Consider the following 23,667-nt stretch of genomic DNA (forward strand, 5'->3'; position numbering starts at 1 on the left):
TCTAGTTCCCTGACCAGGGATAGAACCCGGGACCCCTACTTTGGGAGCGTGGAGTCTTAATCACTGGTCCACCAGGGAAGCCCCTGATAAATGATCTTGAGATGGGGAAATTAGCCTGGATTATCCAGGTGGGCATAATGATGCAATCACAAACATCCTTAGAGATGTGGAGAGAGCTATCACTACAGAAGAGAAGGCAATGAGATGATGGAAGTAGAGACTGGAATGATGGGGCCACAAGCCAAATAATACCAGCAGCCACCAGCAACTGAAAGAGGCAAGGAACAAATTTCCCCTGGAGCCTCCAGAAAGAGATGGGAACTTAATTTTAGCCCAGTAAAACTTATTTTGAACTTCTGACCTCAAGAACTGTAAGAGAATAAAGTTGTATTGCTTGAAGACACTAAGTCCGTGGTAATTTACTACAGCAGGCACTGAAAACTAATATCATCACTAATATGGTTCTCAACAATCAGAATCCAAGATCTGCATTTTTTTTGTAAAGTGTTTTTTCTTTTTTTAAAAAATATTTATTTATTTGGCTGCACCGGGTCTTAGTTGCAGCATGTGGTTATCTAGTTTCCTGACCAGGGATCGAACCCAGGCCCCCTACATTGGGAGCACAGAGTCTTAACCGCTGGACCAGCAGGGAAGTCCCTGTAAAATGTTTAAAAATATAAAAGCACCAAATATTTTTTAAGTGATTTAAATATTAATCCAAATCAAGGCAAGAACAATTTCCCTCTATAAATATACACCAGGTTTTAAAACACGATGACATTTTTTAGGGGAGTTAAATAAGGATTTACCCTCAGAAAAGATTCTATTGAATTTCTGGAATTGGGTGAAGGGGCTATCTCATTGCTAGTGCAATAATGACCGTACCCAATGTTTCCTCTTCTCTGGGCTTGCCTGGTTCCTTGGACTCCCCTCAATCTATCTCTGAGGGAGGTAGGGGAAATAGGAGCACAAAATCCTATCATTCCTACTTCATTTAACCCCTTTTTGAACAAGGTATAAAGCATTTTTGTTGTTGTTGTTTTTACAGAAACTAACATTTTCTTCTAGACACTAAGGAAAACCAAAAATATTAAAATCAGCAAATGCTTACAAAGATGTAGAAAATTCTTTTACATAAAGTATCATATTAAATGAAACTGTTTGACATTGTTACAAAAAAAGGCAGAGAAAATCCTATTATCTGTGACAAACTACAATTTTTAAGTGAAGATTTACGATTGTTATACAAGATACAGATGGCTTTCATGAGGTCCACTCAAAATAAAGTGGTAAGTACACTATTTATGGAATTATAAACTGCTTTTACCAAGGTTTATAGGAGAAATCCAGATCAGGATAAAATGCTGATTTCATTTAAAATGAATAAATATTTTACTAATTTTTGAATGGTGATGCTGTAATTAATCATGGACTCAATATCTGACATAACATTTGACATATTATCTTCATGGATATAAGTTCAGGATGTCAGTTGTATTTCTCTTTTGGAAATTTGGGTTATTATGAAAACTCAGTATTCTCTTTGCTTAATTACAATAGGTTCTCACACTTGATATAAAGTGTTGTGTACTATAAAAAGAAATGTAAATAGCAGAAAAAAATCAAATAAATGAAGTACTGTAATTAGATTCTTAGCCCAGAGAAAATATCCATGCATCCCCAAATGTTAAGAGTGAGGCTCCTAATTAAATCTTTTAGATGAGTAATCTAACCCTCTAGTGAATTCACTTGGTAGTTATCTGGTTTTATAATGTACCCTACACTAATAATGCATATTTTTTCAGAAAAAATATTTGGATGTTTTGACAACCTCAAATAAATTGCTAAACATGTTGTACCAATACATCCATAGTGTCTGCTTAGTGAACAATTAGCTGTATTCAAAAAACGAAAATCTTTCATGCCTAGCATGGAAGAACTATACCAAGAAACCTTTAGTACATTCAAGAAGTAGCTAAAAAATGAAGTATACAAAATGTAGCATTTAACTGTGCAATAAAATTATAGGAAGCCTTTAGGAAAAAATAGGGCAAAGTACCCAGGGAAAAATTAATTAGTTCTATTACAACGAATTTGACATCAGTCAGTAAATGTGTTTGAGACCGTAATACAGTTCTTGCTAACAATGCAATTAATCATAGATTTAAAATTTTATGCTGATATTAAAAGTATTAACTCGTTAAAAATTTAGGGAACTCCCTGACAGTCCAGTGGCTGGGACTCTGCGCTTTCACCGTCAAGGGTCCGGGTTCAGTCCCAGGTTGGGGAACTAAGATCCCACAGGCTGGGTGGAACAGCCAAAAAAAAAAAAAAAAAATATATATATATATATATAACTGAGAAATTTGTTTCTAGAAATACAAATTTAACACCTCAAGTCAGAGAAAAGAAAATGTACACACACAAAAGAACTATAATACCCATGGGAACATAAATTATTAAAAATTAGCTACTTTCCCAGATATGATGGGGGAAGAATGAGTCGACTGTATGAGTCAAAATAATTTTATAAAAAGAAAATGTTAACTTTTGGATCTATACTGGGTAATCCAAACAAAAAGTGGAGCCTAACTTCCTTATTGCACAGAACTGTGAGTTTTCTATTCCCCCCTTCTTAGAACACTTACTTCATAAATCAGTGGTTTGCCAGGCTCATCAGTTTTTTTAATACCACCTAAGTACATACATGTATATTTTCAAAATTCTGTAATCAGTATTAAGGAAAAACAGTAACTGTTTCATTTAGGTCTTACCTAATGAAGTGAGTCAACTTTACAGTGCAAGAGTATGAATGAGATATCCATATGAATACAAAAGCAAGACTACAAACTGATGTTTTCTTTGGGGGATTTTTTTCTTTATGATCAATTCCAAACACACAGTACAGGGAAGATGGAATGAGTAAGAAAAAAATCATATTTCATTTCCCTAGTAACACCGAGTTATATTATTCAAAATATGTTTCAAAATATCTAGCCAGATCACCAATCCCAGCCACTGCCTTAGTTCAAATGTTCACTAAGAAAATAGTCAAGCAACAGAAATCCATTGTGAGACTTTGCCTAGAGAGAACAGCAACATTACTATATATAATTTATTAACTTAGTAGTTTAGTCTCTCAATATTTAGCAAGTTTGTGTAAAAATTACTATTCCCACTGGTTCATAGTAACATTAATATAAATGCATCATTTCAAAGTCAATATTCCTTTCACTGTGAACATAAAACTTCTTAAAAGTTAGTTATGGGTTGGGGTAATGACTGGCTGCTGGGACAGCATTGTTCAAAGCCAAATATACTGGCAGGATTGGAAGGCATAAATATATATACAAACTCTCAGGATGCTACTGTTTTCCACATTTTTGCTGTACATTCTTGTCTCATAATATGGTATAAATTATTTCCTCCAATTTGAAAAAAAAATCAAGATGACTACATTTTAATCTTCATTTGAAAATAACCCATTCAAATGAAAGAAGTTTGTTTGTTAATTCTGTTCAAAAGATGGATTTAAATATTTTCTTCACTACATGTACAATTTTTTTTTACCCTTAGTGCCTGTTACAACCAGTTTAGCAATTAATACCTCCAGTGCTTTTGTAAAAAATTGCATTCAGTAGGTAAGATTGTAAAATCTACAGTTGAATCCTTCTTAAGACACTGAATTATAACAAAGTCCAAAAACCGTATAAGCATTCAGCAATACCTTTGGAACCTGTGAATTATTGCAAAAAATCTTACATGTGCATATAATTCAAACATAAACTTTGTGGGGAAGGGGTGTAAAATAAATACTACAATATTTTTCAACTCTATTTAAGTGCTGCCTAGATGGTTAGAAGAAAAGATTAATATTACTAATAGTAAGAGTCAAACTATTTTAAAGACTGTTCTCCAAGTACCAACAATTTCACAAAGCAAAGATAAGCACAAGCCTATGCCAGTACATTTTTTCCTGTAGTGTAATTGCTAATATGAGGTATAATCTGTAAGCAATTAATACAAATATAAATAGGTATAAGCCACCACTAAATCACAGTCTGGTGAAAAGCTTCTCAGCTAATGTACTTTGGGGAGAGAGTTAAGGGAAATGAAGAGAAGGGAAGGACAGGGCAGGTTTCCAGTGGGAACATCAATTACACGCTTTTATCGTTATCATCTTGTATGTAACAGTCCACTGAACAGAAACATAAATCCTTTCCAAGTATGCTGGTCTAGAATATACTTTATGTAGCATAGTAAGATTATTTAAGTATTCCTAATGCTTCATTTGCATTTATATTTGGACATACACATAATCATATATGTATATCAAAAAGTATAAACAGAATTTAAAAACACTTTTATCTCACTTTGGAAAACTTAACAGTTAAGACTGAACTATGTGCTACAGAATTTTCTAGAATATCTAAACTCAGGTATAAAACCAAAGGAAAACATTACTATCTCTTTAGTAAATGGCTTGTGTGAAACCTCAAGCTCACTCATCTTTTTCATAGATGTGTTTATTTGATGAGGATTGTGATCCAATGATTGTTTAGCAGCAATTGTACCAAACTGTAAATTCTTTTATTAACGGGCATTATAAACAGATAATACTAATCTTATTTAAAAACCATGAGTGCCACACCAGTGAATATACAGCTCATGAATAACTTAAAAAGTATTTCCCATTTTAAACGGCAACACTCAGCATACAAAAACCTATACTAAACAAAGAAGCTATAATATGGATACATGATTGATGTGTCTAAAATGATATATACAGTACATAATTAATGTTAATTATGTGATCAGTACATTTTTTTCTATATGATTCCCTTCATGCTTCACTTTCCCCAGAAACTGAATTCTGAACTTCTTCTTCTAAAATTGGTACAATCAGGTTATCCTTGGACATCAAATTATATTTCATCACAAATTTAGTAAACCGATGACACAAAAATGTTTCATTCTGTAGAGAGGGAAAAAAAATGTGTCATTTCAATTTACTACTCAAAACCAAATAAATGAGACATAATATCAACATTTATTATTGTCATTCTGATAAGAACGTATCAGGACAATTAGTGAAATATACTTACTTCATATTCATCAAATATCTGCCGGTGATGAAAATAAGCATGTGAAAATATTCTGTAAATCCTACGGCATACTGATCCTAGTTTTGCTACAGATGATTCCTTTATGCTAACCCTAGAAATAGAAAAGAAATCATAGATTTATAGAGCTGGACAGATCTGAGGAACAGTATAGTCCAATCTTCTCAATTCACAAGTACAGAAACTGACACCAGAGAAAGTAAGTGACCAGTCCAGGTCACAGCACTAGTAAGTAGCAAGGGCAGGACTAACACCCCTGTTCTTCACTCCCGGGGCAGTGCTCTTTCTACCTAACCACACTGCCCAAGAAATTCAGTACTATAGTTCTGAAACTTTGCTAAAGTTTAATGCAATTAAAACAAATCCTGACAAAACAAAACTTACTAAAATGTATGTTTATGACATTAACACTCTGTCCACTAGAGCTAACTAAAACTACTGAAAGAACTATTGTTTTATTCTACAGAACTCAATTCTTTTTTGTGTGTGTGAGAGAAGTAAGAACTGCCTACATATTTCTGATTTTTTAAAAAATGTACATAGGATACCAAGGCAAAAACCGTTATTTTTTACCTATTTTATATGAGCCCTTTGAAGTTAGTGATATTGGGGAAAAGTCTCCAAATCTATCCACCTGGTAACAAATATCTTAATAGAATAAAAGGCCAGTCACAAACCTCACCAATAATATATTACAGTATGCACAGGCTTCCTCTCAGATCTTAAAAATCTGAAGGCAAGGATAAGGACTCCTTCAAAAATAAGCAGTCCCAACAGAGAAGAGACTGGTGGTTGCCAAGGGGGAGGAGAGTAGGAGAGGGATGGATTGGGAGTTTGGGATTAGCAGATGCAAACTGGTATATATAGAATGGATAAACAACAAGGTCCTACTGTATAGCACAGTGAACTATATTCAATATCCTGTGATAAACCATAATGGAAAAGAGTATGAAAAAGAATGTATATATATATGTATAACTGAGTCACTTTGCTGTACAGCAGTAATTAATACATTGTAAATCAACTATACAATTAAAAAAATACTCTGGAAATACATAGAACATACTTAGAAAAAAAAATATAAGCAGTCCAACTTAGGAAAGTCTGCTCTTCAGGCATGCTAAGAGGATGCCTCTCTCTACCACAGAGATTCAAGCAAGCAAGTGTGTAAATATCCCAACTCCAAAGCATGAAGGGAGAGCCCTGGAAAATGATGCACTGCAGCAGGAACTGAACTGGCCTGTGAGATTCAGGAGCTGAGTCCTGATGCCTTTAGTTTAACCACAATCTTAATTTCAAAACTTGAATAATTCTGAACAAGCCAAATATATAATAGGTTAAAAAAAAAAACGGTTTAAAGAATACAATGTAAAAAAAAAAAAAAAAAGAATACAATGTATTAACAAGCAAACTAGTTTTAGTTTTAAAAACAGCAATCTTTAAAATTAAATTCAAAAAGTTTAGCACCATGTTTAAAAGTTTTGTTTACCTGCTGGGAAAATATTTATTGCTATTCAGAAGACATGCAGCACCATCAAGTGTGTGTCTAGTATAGTCTATAGCAGGACACTATAAAAGAAAGGATATAAAAATGCATCAACAAAGAGCTCTACCTCTAAAATTAGGTATATTTATTACCTAGGCGTCTTATTCCAAAAACCCTGAGCATAGTCTAAGAAAAAGTTCCTTACAATATCAGAATGACTGTAAAATTCAATGTTATGTCAATAAATAAGGCTTTATTATCCCCTTCAACTATAATACCTGGCTTCTAGAAAATAAGTGAATCAGTCCCCTAATTTCTCACTCTAGATATTGTATCTAGAAGAAAACAATGCTTAGAGCTGGGAAGAACACCTGATTATCTAATCTAACCCTCTGGTTTTACAAATGAGGAAACTGAGGCTGATCAGTTTGCAGAATATTCACAGGTTTCTTGCCAGATCTTAAAAGTCTATAGGCAAAGATAAGGAATACTTCAAAAAACAAGCAGTCCAACTTAGGAAAGTCTGCTTTTTAGGAATGCTGTCTAAGAGGAGGCTGACTCTGTAATGACAGAGATTCAAGTAAGCAAGCATGCAAATATCCCAACTCTGAAGCATGAGAGGGAGAACCCCTGAAGAATGATGCACAGCAACAGGGACTACCCTTGACTATTGGTCAATGACTTATGCAAGATGACACAGTTAGGAAGAAGGACTTAAAAACCATAACCCAGATACACTGATTCCTAGTCCACTGATTTTTTTTTTTAAGCAAGCATCTGCCTTTTTTAATTTAATTAATTAATTAATTAATTAATTTTTGGCTGTGTTGGGTCTTCATTTCTGTGCAAGGGCTTTCTCTAGTTGTGGCGAGCGGGGGCCACTCTTCATCGCGGTGCGCAGGCCTCTCACTGTCGTGGCCTCTCTTGTTGCGGAGCACAGGCTCCAGACACGCAGGCTCAGTAGTTGTGGCTCACGGGCCTAGTTGCTCCGCGGCATGTGGGATCCTCCCAGACCAGGGCTCGAACCCGTGTCCCCTGCATTGGCAGGCAGATTCTCAACCACTGCGCCACCAGGGAAGCCCTAGTCCACTGATTTATACTTAACCAAGTGGCCAAGCAGACTCCTTCACTTCACAAATACCTCCAGAGATCACTGCCTCCTTACATCTTAAAAAGCATGCCTTGGGGCTTCCCTGGTGGCGCGGTGGTTGAGAGTCTGCCTGCCAATGCGGGGGACACGGGTTCGAGCCCTGGTCTGGGAGGATCCCACATGCCGTGGAGCAACTACGCCCGTGAGCCACAATTACTGAGCCTGCGCGTCTGGAGCCTGTGCTCCGCAATGGGAGAGGCCGCAATGGTGAGAGGCCCGTGCACTGCGATGAGGAGTGGCCCCTGCTTGCCGCAACTAGAGGAAGCCCTCACACAGAAACGAAGACCCAACATAGCAATCAATCAATCAATCAATCTTTAAAAAAAAAAAAAAGCATGCCTTATTATGTTGCTGGTACCCTGTTACCAATCTAGCAGCTCTCTCAAAAATTTTCTTCCTTTGCAATTTAATATGAAATCTGAAGTATCTTTATATTTTAATAAACCTGTCTTACCCTATTTCATTTATCAGAAACAATGAAACCTATTTGTCTCATGGCAAATCAGCAAACCTATTAAAGGAAAACTAAAACTGTAAAGTAATTCTCCTCATTCAGTTCTTCTGAGGGCAGAGAGGGAGAAGCAGCAAAAGAAAGGAATACTGAGAATGAACCAGGGAACCAAGAAGGAAAAAATAAACTAGAGAAAGAAATAAAAATGACTCTAGTTCTACCCAGTAATTAGAATATTTTTCAATTGTTGAGAATGAAACTGGTGTTTAAAAATGCAGTAACTACTAAATATGGCTTAGTATAGTACATGGCAAATACATAAAGATTATCTAAACCAAAAAAAACAAAAAGTATTTTTCTAACTATACATCCACAGGAATTTACAGCTAGTAGATTCACTGCCTAAAATAGGAACATGAGCAGTATTTACTGAAAAAAGTATCTTTCTCCATATATATGATTACAGGTGACTTGGTCAAAAACAAATATCCCAAGTCACTGTGTTTCTCATTCACATTGGTCATTTGGGTGTACCATGGGACACTTTTACAACCTTTAAGTCAGCATGGAAATATAATGCAAGCTACATATTTAATTTAAAAATTTCTAGGGACTTCCCTGGTGGCGCAGTGGTTAAGAATCTGCCTGCCAATGCAGGAGACACGGGTTCAAGCCCAGGTCCGGGAAGATCCCACATGCCGTGGAGCAACTAAGCCCGTGCGCCACAACTACTGAGCCTGCACTCTACAGCCCGTGAGCCACAACTACTGAGCCTGCGTGCCACAACTACTGCAGCCTGCATGCCTAGAGCCTGTGCTCCGCAACAAAGAGAAGCCACTGCAATGAGAAGTCCGCACACTGCAACAAAGAGTAGCCCCCACTCCCGCAACTAGAGAAAGCCCACATGCAGCAACGAAGACCCAACACAGCCAATAAATAAATAAATAAATTTATTAAAAAAAAAAATTCTAGTATCCACATTAAAAAAAGTAAAAAGAAACAGGTGAAATTAATTTAAATGATGTATTTTATTTAACTCCATATATATAGCCAAAATTATCATTTTAACATATAATTGATATGAAAATTGCTAATGAGTCTTTGTGGAGTATTTTTAAATTAGATATAATTCACATAAGGGACTTCCCTGGTGGTCCAGTGGGTAAGACTCTGCACTCCCAATGCAGGGGGCCCGGGGTCAACCCCTGGTCAGGGAACTAGATCCCGCATGCATGCCACAACTGAGAGTTCACATGCTGCAACTAAGAAGTCCTCATGCCACAACTAAGAAGTCTGCATGCTGCAACTGAGACCTGGCACAGCCTAAATAAATAAATAATATTTTTTTTAAAAAAGACATAATTCACATAACAAAAAATTTCTCTTTTAAAGTGTAAAATTCAGTAGTTTTTAGTATATTCAGAAAACTGTGCAACCATTATCAACTACATTCCAGATCATTTTCATCACCCCCAAAAGAAACCCAGTACTAGTTAGCAGTCACTTCTCCTTCTCCCTTCCCCCTAATCCTAAACAACAACTAATCTACTTTTTTTCTTCTTTGAATTTACCTATTCTGGATATTTCCTAAAAAATGGAATAGAATGTGGGCTTTTGTGTCACTCAGTGTGTTTTCAAGGCTCATCAATAGTGCAGCATGAATTAGTACTTCATTACTTTCTTTTCTTAATTCAAAACCTTTTTGACTTTGTTTTTAATATATATAAAATATGTTTCTCCCTCTATAGACTTCATTCTTTTTTAAGGTTAAATAATAATCCGTTGTATGCATATACCATGTTGTTTATTTACTCATCAGTTGATGGAAACTTGGTTGTTTCCATTTTTGGCTATTGTGAATAATGTGACTGTGACCATTAGTACACAAGTTTTGTGTGGATATATGTTCTCATTTCTTCTGGGTGTGTACCTAGGAGTAGAACTGATAAGTCATACAGTAACTCTACACTTATTATTTTGAGGAACTTTCAAACTGTTTTCCAAAATGGCTACAGTATTTTACATACCCATCAGCATGTTTAAGGGTTCCACTTTCTCCACATCCTGGCCAACACTTGTTATTATTTGTCTTTTTATATTTTAGTCATTCTAGTGGGTGAAGTATATGCCATTGTAGGGGTGTGTCTTTTTTTTCCATTAAAAAACAATTGTGGTAAAATATAAAATTTGCCATTTTTAAATGTACAATTCAGTGGCATTAATTACATTCATTATTGTGCAACCATCTACACTATCTGTTTTCATCCAAAGGTTTTTCATCATCCCAAACAGAAACTATAACCATTAAGCGATAACTTCCCCACATTCCCAACCCCCAGACCCTGGCAACCTCTAAACTACTTTCAGTCTCTATGAATTTGCCCTTTCTAGATATTTCATACAAGTGAAATCATACAATAACTGTCCTTCTCTGTCTGGCTTATTTTACTTAGCATAATGTCCTCAAAGTTCATTCATGTTGTAGCATGCATCAGAACTTCACTCCCTTTTATGGCTGAATAATATTCCATGGTATATATATATATACACCACATTTTCTTTATCCATTCTCACTGTGGTTTTGATATGCATTTAACCTAATGACTAATGATGCTGAGCACCTTTCATGTGCTCATTGACCATTTGTATATCTTCTTTGGAGAAACATCCATTCAAATCCTTTGCTCATTTTAGGGACTTCCCTTGCAGGCCAGTCGTTAGGACTTGGTACTTTCACTGCCGTGAGCCCGGATTCAATCCCTGGTCGGGGAACTGAGATTCCACAAGCCATGTTTTGCGGCCAGGAAAAAAAAAACTCTTTGCTCATTTTAAAATTAGGTTGCCTTTTAGCTGTTTCATAATAGTTTTGGATACTAGACCCTTATCAGAGATATGATTTACAAAAATATTTTCTCTCATTATGTACACTGTCTTTTCACTTTCTTGACAGTGTCCTTTAAAGCGTAATCATTTTTAATTTTGATGAAATCTGACATCTATAGATATCTTCTTCCACTTCTGTGCTTTTGGTGTCATATCTAAGAAATCACTGTCTTAGTCCAAGGTCATGAAAATTTATACCTATGTTTTTTCCTAAGAGTTTTATAATTTTAGCTCTTACATTTAGGTCTTTGATCCATTATGAGCTAATTTTTGTATACAGTGTGAGGTAAGGGTCTAAATTCATTCTTTTGTATGTAGATATCCAGTTGTCTCTCAGTGAGATATTTTACACTATCTTTTTGTACTAAGTCTTTGAAATCGGTATGTATTTTACACTTAAAGCATATCTCAATTTGGACTACCCACATCAAGTGCTCCACAGACACGTGTTTCATGGCTACTGTATCAGACAGCATAACTTTACATATTCAATTGGTTTCTGAATTTTTTCTGGGTTTTTTTGGAATTAGAGGAAGAGTTTTGCCTTGTTTTAGCTGCTTCCCTCCACCTCCCCCAATTAATTCTCAGTTAACCGATCCTACTCTGCATCATACGTAACAGCAAAAAGTTGGCAAAATATAGTACGTTACAAAATAGTAAGGAATGTGTTCAAGCTTTTATAAATTATATTTTACCAAATATATATTCATAATGCTACTGCAAGTAATCACAATCTGCATGTGACTGAAAGGGCTAACATATAATAACAAGTTACAATCTTCATCACAATCACTATTTGTACAGTTAACTCTACTTGCTGCAATGCCTCTCTTTAATTCTCAAGGACCTTGCATAAATCGTCACTCGTGCTGACTACTCTGCCTCTTCCACTTTAGAATCTGCCAGTGCTTTTAATTCATAAGAGCAACTTTCTTAGCTACTAATCTGTCAGTTGCTATTATTTTCTAACTATGCACAATTATTCCAAAAGAATTAAAAAAGTATCCTTTCAAGATTTTCTTTTGTTTGTATTTTTACAGTAATCCCATCCCATATAACTACCCCTTGGAAATTATACTATCAGCCTCCCTTGACACATGGACAATCTAGCAGAGCTGGTCTTCACCAAGCAATGTTGCACTTTTTTTTTGGCTGCACTGCGCGGCTTGTGTCGGTTCAATCCCTGACCAGGGATTGAACCCCGGCCCTCGGCCCTCGGCAGTGAGAGTGCGGAGTACTAACCACTGGGTGGCCGGGGAATTCCCTGCAATATTGCACTTTTAAGACTCATTCACAGGATCTAATGCTGATGATTATCCTATCTTACATTTAACATTACTCAAGAAAAAAGTGGATGTGGTAATGACAGTATATATAAATTTCACAATACATCACAAACTGGATGGCTTTTCTACTCTAAAGTGAGAATAGAGACTTCCCTGGTGGTGCAGTGGTTAAGAATCCGCCTGCCAATACAGGAGACACAGGTTCGAGCCGTGGTCCGGGAAGATCCCACATGCCGCGGAGCAACTAAGCCCGTATGCCACAACTACTGAGCCTGCGCTCTAGAGCCCACGTGCCACAACTACTGAAGCCCGCGCGCCTAGAGCCCATGCTCCACAACAAGAGAAGCCACTGCAATGAGAAGCCCGTGCACCGCAATGAACAGGAGCCCCTGCTCGCTGCAACTAGAGAAAGCCCGCACACAGCAACGAAGACCCAACACAGCCAAAAATAAATAAATAAATAAATTTATTTAGAAAATAAATAAATAAAGTGAGAATAATGCATCTTTACTATTTGCCAAAATGAAACTAGCTTTTTGGATTCAGTTTCCTAATTGGAATTATCACATCATTTACTATACTATGTAGCCAATTTCAGTGAATTATCAATGAAACTGCTATGATTTTCCCAGATGTAGAATGATACACAACCTGCTTCAGTTTATTAACTGCTACGCTGCTTCAACTTATTAACTCAAAAAAAGTAACACCATGAGTGAAGTCAGTCTTAAAAAATAAGTACTACTAGCTTAGACAGGTATCAGATACTTCTTATTTTGGAGAATTTGCCTTTTCAAACAAAAGAACATCAAATATTGATTTTCCAACTAGAGAATTACCTGTCTTTAAGCCTTAGAGGTCTGTCAATATAATGATCACTTAAAGGTCTATAATCCTACAGCACAGGCCTAACTTAACTATTTTCGATGAGTCAATGTCAAGCAAAAACTAATTACTACAGATTAAAAGAGAATGCAGATAAAGGGAAATGCAATGCATAGTTTAAACAAACCAGGTGTAAACGACATTTTTGAGACAACTAAGGAAAACTGAATGTGTACTAGGTGTTAGATAACATGAAGGAATTATTTAAAACAAAAAATGTTCTCTAAAAATTGCTACTTCTTATCCTCTCGCCTTGACAAAAACTAAATAAGGAGAAAATAACATGAATAAGTTTTTCAAGGTAAGACCAATTATGGAGAGGAAAATCATTATGGTAGGTTTCAAATAAGTAGTAAGAAATATTAATGAAATGTAGAGAAAAAATATTGACCTATAAAGTTCAAAAGTAACATTTCTACTTGACAGACTAAGAATCAACTAGTAATCACCAACAGTTACTCCTATCAAAAGAAATTAAGACTAAACCAAAAATCTGAACTGGGGCATCTCATCCATTACTCACCATATGACAGGTGTTATTCTGTCATAGCCAGTGAATCATAAGTTCTAGCCCATTCAATTGTCCAATTATGAAAAATGATACTATACAAACAAATGGAAAGATACACTGTGTTCATGGACTGTAAGAATTATTATTGTTAAAATGACTGTACTACCCAAGGCAATCTACATATTCAATGTAATCCTTATCAAAATACCTATGGCATTTTTCACAGAACTAAAACAAATAATTTTAAAATTTGTATGGAAACACAAAAGACCCCAAATAGCTAAAACAATCTTAAGAAAGAACAACAAAGCTGGAGATATCATGTACCCTGATTTGAATCTATACTACAAAGCAACAGTAATCAAAACAGTATGGTACTGGCACAAAAACAGACATATAGATCAATGGAACAGAATAGAGAGCCCACATTTACATGGTCAATTATCTATTACAAAAGAGGCAATACATAATGGGGAAAAGAGAGCCTCTTCAGTAAATGGTGCTGGAAAAACTGGACAGCTACATACAAAAGAGGCAAACTGGATTACTTTCTCACACCATATACAAAACTAAACTCAAACTGTATTTAAGACTTAAATGTGAGGTGGGAAACCATAAAACTCCTAGAAGAAAACATAGGCAATACACTCTTTGACAACCAGATTAAAAAATGGGCAGAAGATCTGAATAGACATTTTCCCAAAGAAGACATACAGATAGCCAACAGACACAGGAAAAGATACTCAACATCACTAATCGTCAGGGAAATGCAAATCAAACCACGATGAGATACCAACTCACACTTGCCAAAAGACTATTATTGGGGACTTCCCTGGTGGTCCAGTGGTTGAGAATCCATCTTGCAATGCAGGGGATGCCGGTTCAATCCCTGGTTGGGGAACTAAGATCCCACATGTCATGGGGCAACTAAGCCCGCCACCACAACTACAGAGCCCACGTGCTCTGGAGCCCACACACCACAACTACAGAGCTCGTGCGCTCTGGAGCCCGCATGCCACAACTAGAGAGCCCACATGCCGCAACTACTGAGCCCACACACTCTGGAGCCTGTGCACCACAACTAGAGAGAAGCCTGCACACAGCAACAAAGAGCCCGTGCGCCACAACGAATGATCCTACTTGCTGCAACTAAGACCCAATGCAGCCAAAAAATAAATAAGTAAATAAATATTTTAAAAAAGACTATTATCAGGCTTCCCTGGTGGTGCAGTGGTTAAGAATCCACCTGCCAACACAGGGGACATGGGTTCAAGCCCTGGTCTGGGAAGATCCCACATGCCGCAGAGCAACTAAGCCCGTGCACCACAACTACTGAGCCTGCACTCTGGAGCCCGTGAGCCACAACTACTGAGCCCATGTGCCACAACTCCTGAAGCCTGTGTGCCTAGAGCCCGTGCTCTGCAACAAGAGAAGCCACCACAATGAGAAGCCCACACACTGCAACGAAGAGTAGCCCCCACTTGCTGCAACTAGAGAAAGCCCGCGCACAGCAACGAAAACCCAACGCAGCCAAAAATAAATAAATAAAATAAAATTTTTAAAAAATGACTATTATCAAAAAGACACAATTGGCTATATTCCAATATAAAATAAAAAGTTAAAAAAAAAGACTTAAAAAAAAAAAAGACAACAAATAAGTACTGATGAGGAGAAATGGGAACTCTCACGCACTGTTGGAGGGAATGTAAATTGGTACCACTATGGAAAACAGGATGGCAGTTACTCAAAACATTAAAAATGGAACTGCCATATGAGGCAGCAATTCCACTCCTGGGTGCTTTTCCAAAGAAAACAAAAACACTAATTCGAACAGATATATGCACCCCCATGTTCACTGCAGCATTATTTACAGTAGCCAAGATATGGAAGCAACTTAAGTGTCCACTGATTAGATGAAAAGATAAGGAATACGTGGTATGTATACACACTGGCATAAAAAAGAATGAAATTTTGCCATCTGTGACAACATGGATGGACCTAGAGGCTATTAAGCTAAGTGAAATAACTCAGAGAAAGACAAATACCATATGATTTCACTTATACGTGGATTCTAAAAAACAAATGAACAAACAACAAAACAGAAGCAGAATCATAGACATAGAGAACAAAGGTGGTTGCCAGAGGGAAGGTAGGAGGAGTGAAATAGGTAAGGAAGATTAAAAGGTATAAACTTCCAGTTACAAAATGAATGAGTCATGTGGATGAAATGTACAACATGAAGAATACTCTCAATAATATTGTAATAATTTTGTATGGTGACAGATGGTAACTAAACTTATCACGGTGATCATTTTGTAATGTACAGAAATATCGAATCACTATGTCATACACCTGAAACTAACACAGTGTAGGTCAATGATAATTTCAATTAAATTTTTTAAAAAGATACTAATCACAAGAAACCCTAAAGTAGCACTGTACCAATGACCTTGCAGCAAAGAACTCTAAACCAAAGGGCAAAATAAACAGTGACCTAAAAACTCAAAAAATTTGTCTACCACTATCTTAAAGAGATTTAGGTTATGATGATTTTATTAGTCATTCTATTTCATAAATTCTCACCTCTTTTGGTGTTTTATGAGCTGCACAAAGAAAAATCCACTGTTCAGTTGCTGTCATCTGAGTGCATGTATCTGGATGGCATTCACTCTGTTAAAATAGTTACATTTATTAATATGTAAGATAATAATGAAAAAGTTTATCATTTGAGTTGCTACATTTCATGTAAAATTCTAGAATTAAAAATTTGTGTCTTTGTAAGCACATTAATTTACAAAAACAGAAAAAAAAATCAGAACGTTCAATTATAGCTTTAACTTAAAGAAAATATTACCTGAAGTTTGACAGCAAGTCCATTTAGCTCAAGACAGAATTGCCTAAAAATGTAAATATATAAATGAAAAGTCTTATCTATCCTCCATATTATTTTTAGAATATTAATTGTAAAAACAGAATCCCATCAGTACCATCCTTCCTCCCTCATCATCATTATCAACACCACCTGAACTTACATAGCACATTCTTTACAAAGACATACACATTAGTAAACAAAACCCAAAACTAACAACCCTAACAATAATGTTCAATATCAGAGTTCAGTGAGTTGATTACTGTTACACACTGGAAATTGGTACAATTTTTCTGAGAAATACTTTGAAAATATTTACCAAGACCCTTACAAAGTGTATATTTGTTAACTAAGTCATTCTCCTAAGAATCTATTCTAATGAAATAATCAGAACTGCAATGCAGACATATGTACAAAGATGTTCACTGAAACTATATACATAAAAAATTTCTTTGAAACATTATAAATGATTAGCAATTGGAGAGTAGTGAAATGTTGGTATTACATAAACATACAAAGATATATACTTATATTCACAGTAAGATTCCAGTTATGTAAAAATTCATGTGTGTGTACATATCTGTATACAGATAATCAGAAGAAAGACTAGATGTTTTATATTCCTATATATTATACAGGTTTTATTCTGATTACAAACAACATGCTCCTTCTAAAAACTCCAAACAGGACCAAATACAAAACATAAAACAGGAAAGTTCTCCGTACTTCCATGACCTCTTCCCGAAAGATAGTTATTGTTTACATGCAAATCTGATTTTCTCTCGATAGATTAAAATATATTGGAATCCTATCATACACAATTTCATAACTTGCTTTTTTGCCACTTAATAGATCTTGGGCATTTTTTCATGATTTACTTTCCCTCTAAAATTGTCAAACTGAGAATTATAAAGCCTAGAACAATGCTTGGATTGTTCTTACAATAGTTAAGTGCTCAAAAAATATTTTTGAATAAACGAAAAATGGAGCAAATTACATGACATTTAGATCATTTTTAGACAGACTTGCTATTTGATATGAAAAGACAATTAATCCTTTATGTCATAAAGATACTTTATGTTGTCAAAGTGCTGAATGTGTTCCCTCTAAAAACCTATCAAATTAGTTAATCGTTATGTTTCCCTATCAAACAAATGAATACACTTTGGTTCTGCAAATATGCAAGGCTAAAACCTATAATTGGAAGATAAAAGAGAGTTCCAAAAGAAAAACAAAAAACCCAAAACACTGCACATATGTGAAAGAAAAACTATATTTATTTGTTTATTTATAACATACATTAAAATAGAAAAAAGCAAATTAAAAAACAAGGGTCAAATTTTCAGTTGTCTACAACTGTACTTCCTTTCCAGATGCCTAATAATAATGCTGTTCGTAGATTATACAAGTAACACTATTTCTGAATCACCACATAGTCCTCTACTGCCCCATATCTGTAAGTTGCATGTTATGTGTTTCTGAGTTGTTTTCTACTAAGTGGTAATAAAGACGGGTGGTGATAAACAAGTTTCTCATCTAGTCCAACCTACTTATGGCCAACAGGAAAATTAAGCTAACTGACTTGGCAATGCTACAGGTACAATCTGTGGCAAATAGTGCAAACCTAACAGCTTCAAGTTAATTCAGTATAGGACTAACACACATAGTTATGCAGCTGAAAAGACAAACCAGAGCTGAAATCTAGTCTACACCCTAGTCACTAAGCCATGCATACTAGCATGAGATTGCAGCCACTCAGAGGAAGGGGCATCTTTTCCTAATTACAAATATTCAGTAGGGAGTAGTGGGAGATTTGACTGAGGTCATGATTCAATTCCCATTAACATCATAATATAATCAACTGCATTAATCAGTAACAGCAAGTATTAAGCCTCAAATCAGTAACATTCAGCACATGCAAAAAAAAAAATCAAACTGCTTTTAAAACTCTTCTTGCTTAACTATAAAGATGTATACACTATAATAAAGAGACAAAAGAATATATATGTCATATATAATACATAAATTATACAAAACAAAAAAGGTGGCTAACATCAAAAAAACCCCAAAAGTAGTAACAATAGCACCAGGACAAATGGAATATAAATAAGAAAGATTTTACAAGTTTTGTATAATGCATATTTCATAGTCTAAGTTAAATAGGGAGGAAAAGGTTTTTCTTAGACCTAAAATAAAAACCTTGTAAATTAAAATGAACCCTCACTTTTTAGGAATTATGCTTACAGTGAAAAAAACACGCTTGCTTATTTTCATCATTAATCCCATAGGTAAGGAAGTAGTTATTTTCAAAGCTGATTAAAAAAAGACAGAGGATATATTATACTAAAGTGCTCTCTATATTTATAAGAATGGCATAACATCTACATACTCATGCTTTCAATTATCATGCATCGAGATGTATTAAAAAAAACAGGGCTTCCCTGGTGGCGCACTCAAAATTCCTGCAATGACCATTGCTAAGAATGCAGGTGTCGAAGGATCATTGATAGTTGAGAAAATTTTGCAAAGTTCTTCAGAAGTTGGTTATGATGCTATGCTTGGAGACTTTGTGAATATGGTGGAAAAAGGAATCATTGATCCAACTAAGGTAAATAGTTCACCAGTGTCTAAAAATACTTTCAAGAACTCTTCATTGGGCTTCCCTGCTGGCGCAGTGGTTGAGAATCTGCCTGCCAATGCAGGGGACACGGATTCGAGCCCTGGTCTGGGGGGATCCCACACGCCGCGGAGCAACTAGGCCCGTGAGCCACAACTACTGAGCCTGCGCAACTGGAGCCTGTGCTCCGCAACAAGAGAGGCCGTGATAGTGAGAGGCCCGCGCACCGTGATGAAGAGTGGCCCCTGCTTGCCACAACTAGGAGAAAGCCCTCGCACAGAAACGAAGACCCAACACAGCCAAAAATAAATAAATAAATAAAAAACAAAAACAAAAAACCAAAACTCAATCAAATAGTCAAGTGACTTGCCCAAGAAAATGGCAGATTACAAAGAAGTCTCAGCATCCTAAAACTGCTGAACGGTTATGACAAGACACTGTCTTAACAATATATAGACAAGCCTATAGCATCAAAACAAAACAACAGAAAAAGTACCTTGTCTACAAATTGAGGCACTCATCACAGGAAATGTAGTCTAATTTATTCAGGAAAAGTCATATCTCTACTCCACCTTATTATTTAAAAATCAACTCAAAGTAACAAACTCTGATGAACACATATCTCATACAGCATCCTCTATTTTTAATCTATCAACTCATCCTAGCTCCCATTTACAATGGAAAGTTTATAACTTCAAGAAATAACCTAGTAGCTTCAGAATATAACTGCTTCTAAACTTAACTCATGATTCATTAGAAATCAATTTTCTCATTCAAAGGATATTATGAAAAGCTCTAAAACTTCTTACTTCAGGATTATAATTAATCTCCATTTACCAAACGAAAGACTGGAAGTTCACAATAGTTAACAGGTAACTCATCAGCTACCAAGTCTAGACTAGGACCTCTAGAGAAAAATAAAGTAGGTAAGTAGTAAGTATTAGAAATGAGTAGGTACATGGAAATAATGCATCTGTGATTAAATTATGTGATTAAGGAAAACCGTGTAAAAAGATAATAAGGCCCAAATCCATAAATACAGAAAACCATGAGTAAATAACAATGTTGAAAACTTTATAACTTGAAAACATAAAAGCTTTAGAATTTGGCTTTTTGCTCTGTAGTTAACTAATTTAATTTATGATTCATAATCATCATTAATATTAAAGGTTATTTTTTACTACTAGGAGTACTATTACTATTTTGATACATCATAAAGACCTACCTTAAATGTTCATACTTCCATACACCTTCATCTTGGCCTTCAGGTGGTTCAAGAATTTTGTCAATATTGGAACAATCTGCTCTTATATTCTGTTGAATATACTACAAACAAAGAAGTTATTACAGTTAATTAAAATATACTACATGGTAAATCTTTTGAGACTTATTATTATTTAATGGGTACAGAGTTTCAGTTGGGGAAGATGAAAAAGTTCTGGAGATGGAGGTGGTAATGGTTGCACAACAATGTGAATGTACTTAATGCCACAGAATCGTACACTTAAAAATGGCAAAAATGATAAATTTTATGTTATATATTTTTTTACCACAATAAGAAAAAGCAGAGTAAACACCAAACAAGAAAATCCAAAGAAATCCATGCCCAGAAGTAATCAAACTGACAAAAACTAAAGCTAAAGAAGCCAGCGGGGGTGAATGTGTGTGTGTGTGTGTGTGTGTGTGTGAAGAATCCAGCGAAAAAAGAGACACATGACCTATAGAATAAGGATTCAAATGAGTGCAGCTTTCTTACCGGAAAACACAGGTGACAGGAGGAAATGGCAGAACAAGTTTAAAGTGCTGAAAGAAAAGCACTGTCAACCTCTGTATCTAGCAAAAATACCCTTCAGGAATGAAGATAAAGATATTTTCAGATGAAAGAAAACTAAGGAGGTTTACTGAGCTCTGCCCACCAGAGCAACACCCAACTCTACCCACCACAAGTACCCCCCATCAGGATGCTTATATATATTTAAATGATATAGTTAAAGTGATGAAAGGGAAGAAACTACAACCAAGATTACTCTACCCAGCAAGGATCTCATTCAGATTGGATGGAGAAATGAAAAGCTTTACAAACAAGCAAAAGCTAAGGGAATTCAGCACCACCAAACCAGCTCTACAACAAATGCTAAAGGAACTTCTCTAAGTGGGAAACACAAGAGAAGAAAAGGACCTACAAAAACAAACCCAAAACAATTAAGAAAATGGTAACAGGAACATACATATCAATAATTACCTTAAACGTGAATGGATTAAATGTTCCAACCAAAAGACACAGGCTCGCTGAATGGATACAAAAACAAGACCCATATATATGCTGTCTACAAGAGACCCACTTCAGACCTAGGGACACATACAGACTGAAAGTGAGGGGATGGAAAAAGATATTCCATGCAAATAGAAATCAAAAAAAGCTGGACCAGCAATACTCATATCAGATAAAATAGGCTTTAAAATAAAGAATGTTACAAGAGACAAGGAAGGACATTATGTGATGATCAAGGGATCAACTGAAGAAGAAGATATAACAATTATAAATATATATGCACCCAACATAGGAGCACCTCAGTACATAAGGCAACTGCTAACAGCTATAAAAGAGGAAATCGACAGTAATACAATAATAGTGGGGAACTTTAACACCTCACTTACACCAATGGATAGATCATGCAAACAGAAAATTAATAAGGAAACACAAGCTTTAAGTGATACAATACACCAAATTTAACTGATATTTATAGAACATTCCATCCAAAAACAGCAGACTACACTTTCTTCTCAAGTGCACACAGTACATTCTCCAAGACAGATCACATCTTGGGCCACAAATCAAGCCTCGGTAAATTTAAGAAAATTCAAATTATATCAAGCATCTTTTCCGACCACAGTGCTATGAGATTAGAAATCAATTACAGGGAAAAAAACCGTAAAAAACACAACACATGGAGGCTAAACAATACGTTACTAAATAACCAACAGATCACTGAAGAAATCAAAGAGGAAATCAGAAAATACCTAGAGACAAATTACAACGAAAACACGATGATCCAAAACCTATGGGATGCAGCAAAAGCAGTTCTAAGAGGGAAGTTTACAGCAATACAAGCTTACCTCAAGAAACAAGAAAAATCTCAAATAAACAATCTAACCTTACACCAAAAGCAACTGGAGAAAGAAGAACAAACAAAACCCAAAGTTAGTAGAAGGAAAGAAATCACAAAGAGCAGAGTAGAAATACATGAAATAGAAACAAAGAAAACAATAGCAAAGATCAATAAAACTAAAAGCTGGTTCTTTGAGAAGATAAACAAAATTGATAAACCTTTAGCAAGACTCATCAAGAAAAAGAGGGAGAGGACTCAAATCAATAAAATTAGAAATGAAAAAGGATAAGTTACAACAGACACCTCAGAAATACACAGCATCCTAAGAGACTACTACAAGCAACTCTATGCCAATAACATGGACAACCTGGAAGGAATGGACAAATTCTTAGAAAGGTATAACCTTCCAAGACTGAACCAGGAAGAAACAGAAAATATGAACAGACCAATCACAAGTCATGAAATTGAAACTGTGCTTAAAAATCTTCCAACAAACAAAAGTCCAGGACCAGATGGCTTCACAGGTGAACTCTATCAAACATTTAGAGAAGAGCTAACACCCATCCTTCTCAAACTCTTCCAAAAATTGCAGAGGAAGGAAAACTCCCAAACTCATTCTATGAGGCCACCATCACCCTGATACCAACACCAGACAAAGACACTACAAAAAAAGAAAATTACAGACCAATATCACTAATGAATATAGATGCAAAAATCCTCAACAAAACACTAGCAAACAGAATCCAACAACACATAAAAAGGATCATACACCATGAGTGGGATTTATCCTAGGGATGCAAGGATTCTTCAATATATGCAAATCAATTAATGTGATACACCATGAAGAATAAAAACCATATGATCATCTCAATAGATGCAGAAAAAGCTTTTGACAAAATTCAACACCCATTTATGATAAAAACTCTCCAGAAAGTGGGCATAGAGGGAACCTACCTCAATATAATAAAGGCCATATACGACAAACCCACAGCAAATGTCATTCTCAATGGTGAAAAACTGAAAGCATTTCCTCTAAGATCAGGAACAAGACAAGGATGTCCACTCTTGCCACTATTATTCAACACAGTTTTGAAGTCCTAGCCATGGCAATCAGAGAAGTAAAAGAAATAAAAGGAATACAAGGTGGAAAAGAAGAAGTAAAACTGTCACTGTTTGCTGATCACCAGATACTATACATAGAGAATCCTAAAGATGCCACCAGAAAACTACTAGAGCTAATCAATGAATTTGGTAAAGTTGCAGGATACAAAATTAGTGCACAGAAATCTCTTACAT

At 35.6% G+C, this 23,667-nt stretch overlaps 1 protein-coding gene across 2 annotated transcripts in view; it reads right to left on the bottom strand.

Moving 5' to 3' along the window:
* Positions 1–1,264: 1,264 nt before the first annotated feature.
* Positions 1,265–23,667, bottom strand: part of LOC137765220 (MOB-like protein phocein) — a 45,462-nt gene continuing 23,059 nt past the window's right edge. Inside the window, exons 3-8 of one of the 2 annotated variants that reach the window (XM_068544722.1) lie at positions 20,487–20,587; positions 16,630–16,672; positions 16,359–16,445; positions 6,613–6,692; positions 5,106–5,217; positions 1,265–4,975 (exon numbers count right to left, since the gene is read on the bottom strand). In XM_068544722.1, coding sequence (XP_068400823.1) covers positions 4,844–4,975; positions 5,106–5,217; positions 6,613–6,692; positions 16,359–16,445; positions 16,630–16,672; positions 20,487–20,587 — 555 coding nt within the window. In that variant the 3' untranslated portion in view covers positions 1,265–4,843. The remainder of the gene's footprint in view (positions 4,976–5,105; positions 5,218–6,612; positions 6,693–16,358; positions 16,446–16,629; positions 16,673–20,486; positions 20,588–23,667) is intronic. The other variant, XM_068544724.1, reaches the window with a different exon arrangement.

The sequence above is a fragment of the Eschrichtius robustus genome, chromosome 5 (genome assembly GCF_028021215.1).
Source record: "Eschrichtius robustus isolate mEscRob2 chromosome 5, mEscRob2.pri, whole genome shotgun sequence".
Taxonomy (NCBI): domain Eukaryota; kingdom Metazoa; phylum Chordata; class Mammalia; order Artiodactyla; family Eschrichtiidae; genus Eschrichtius; species Eschrichtius robustus.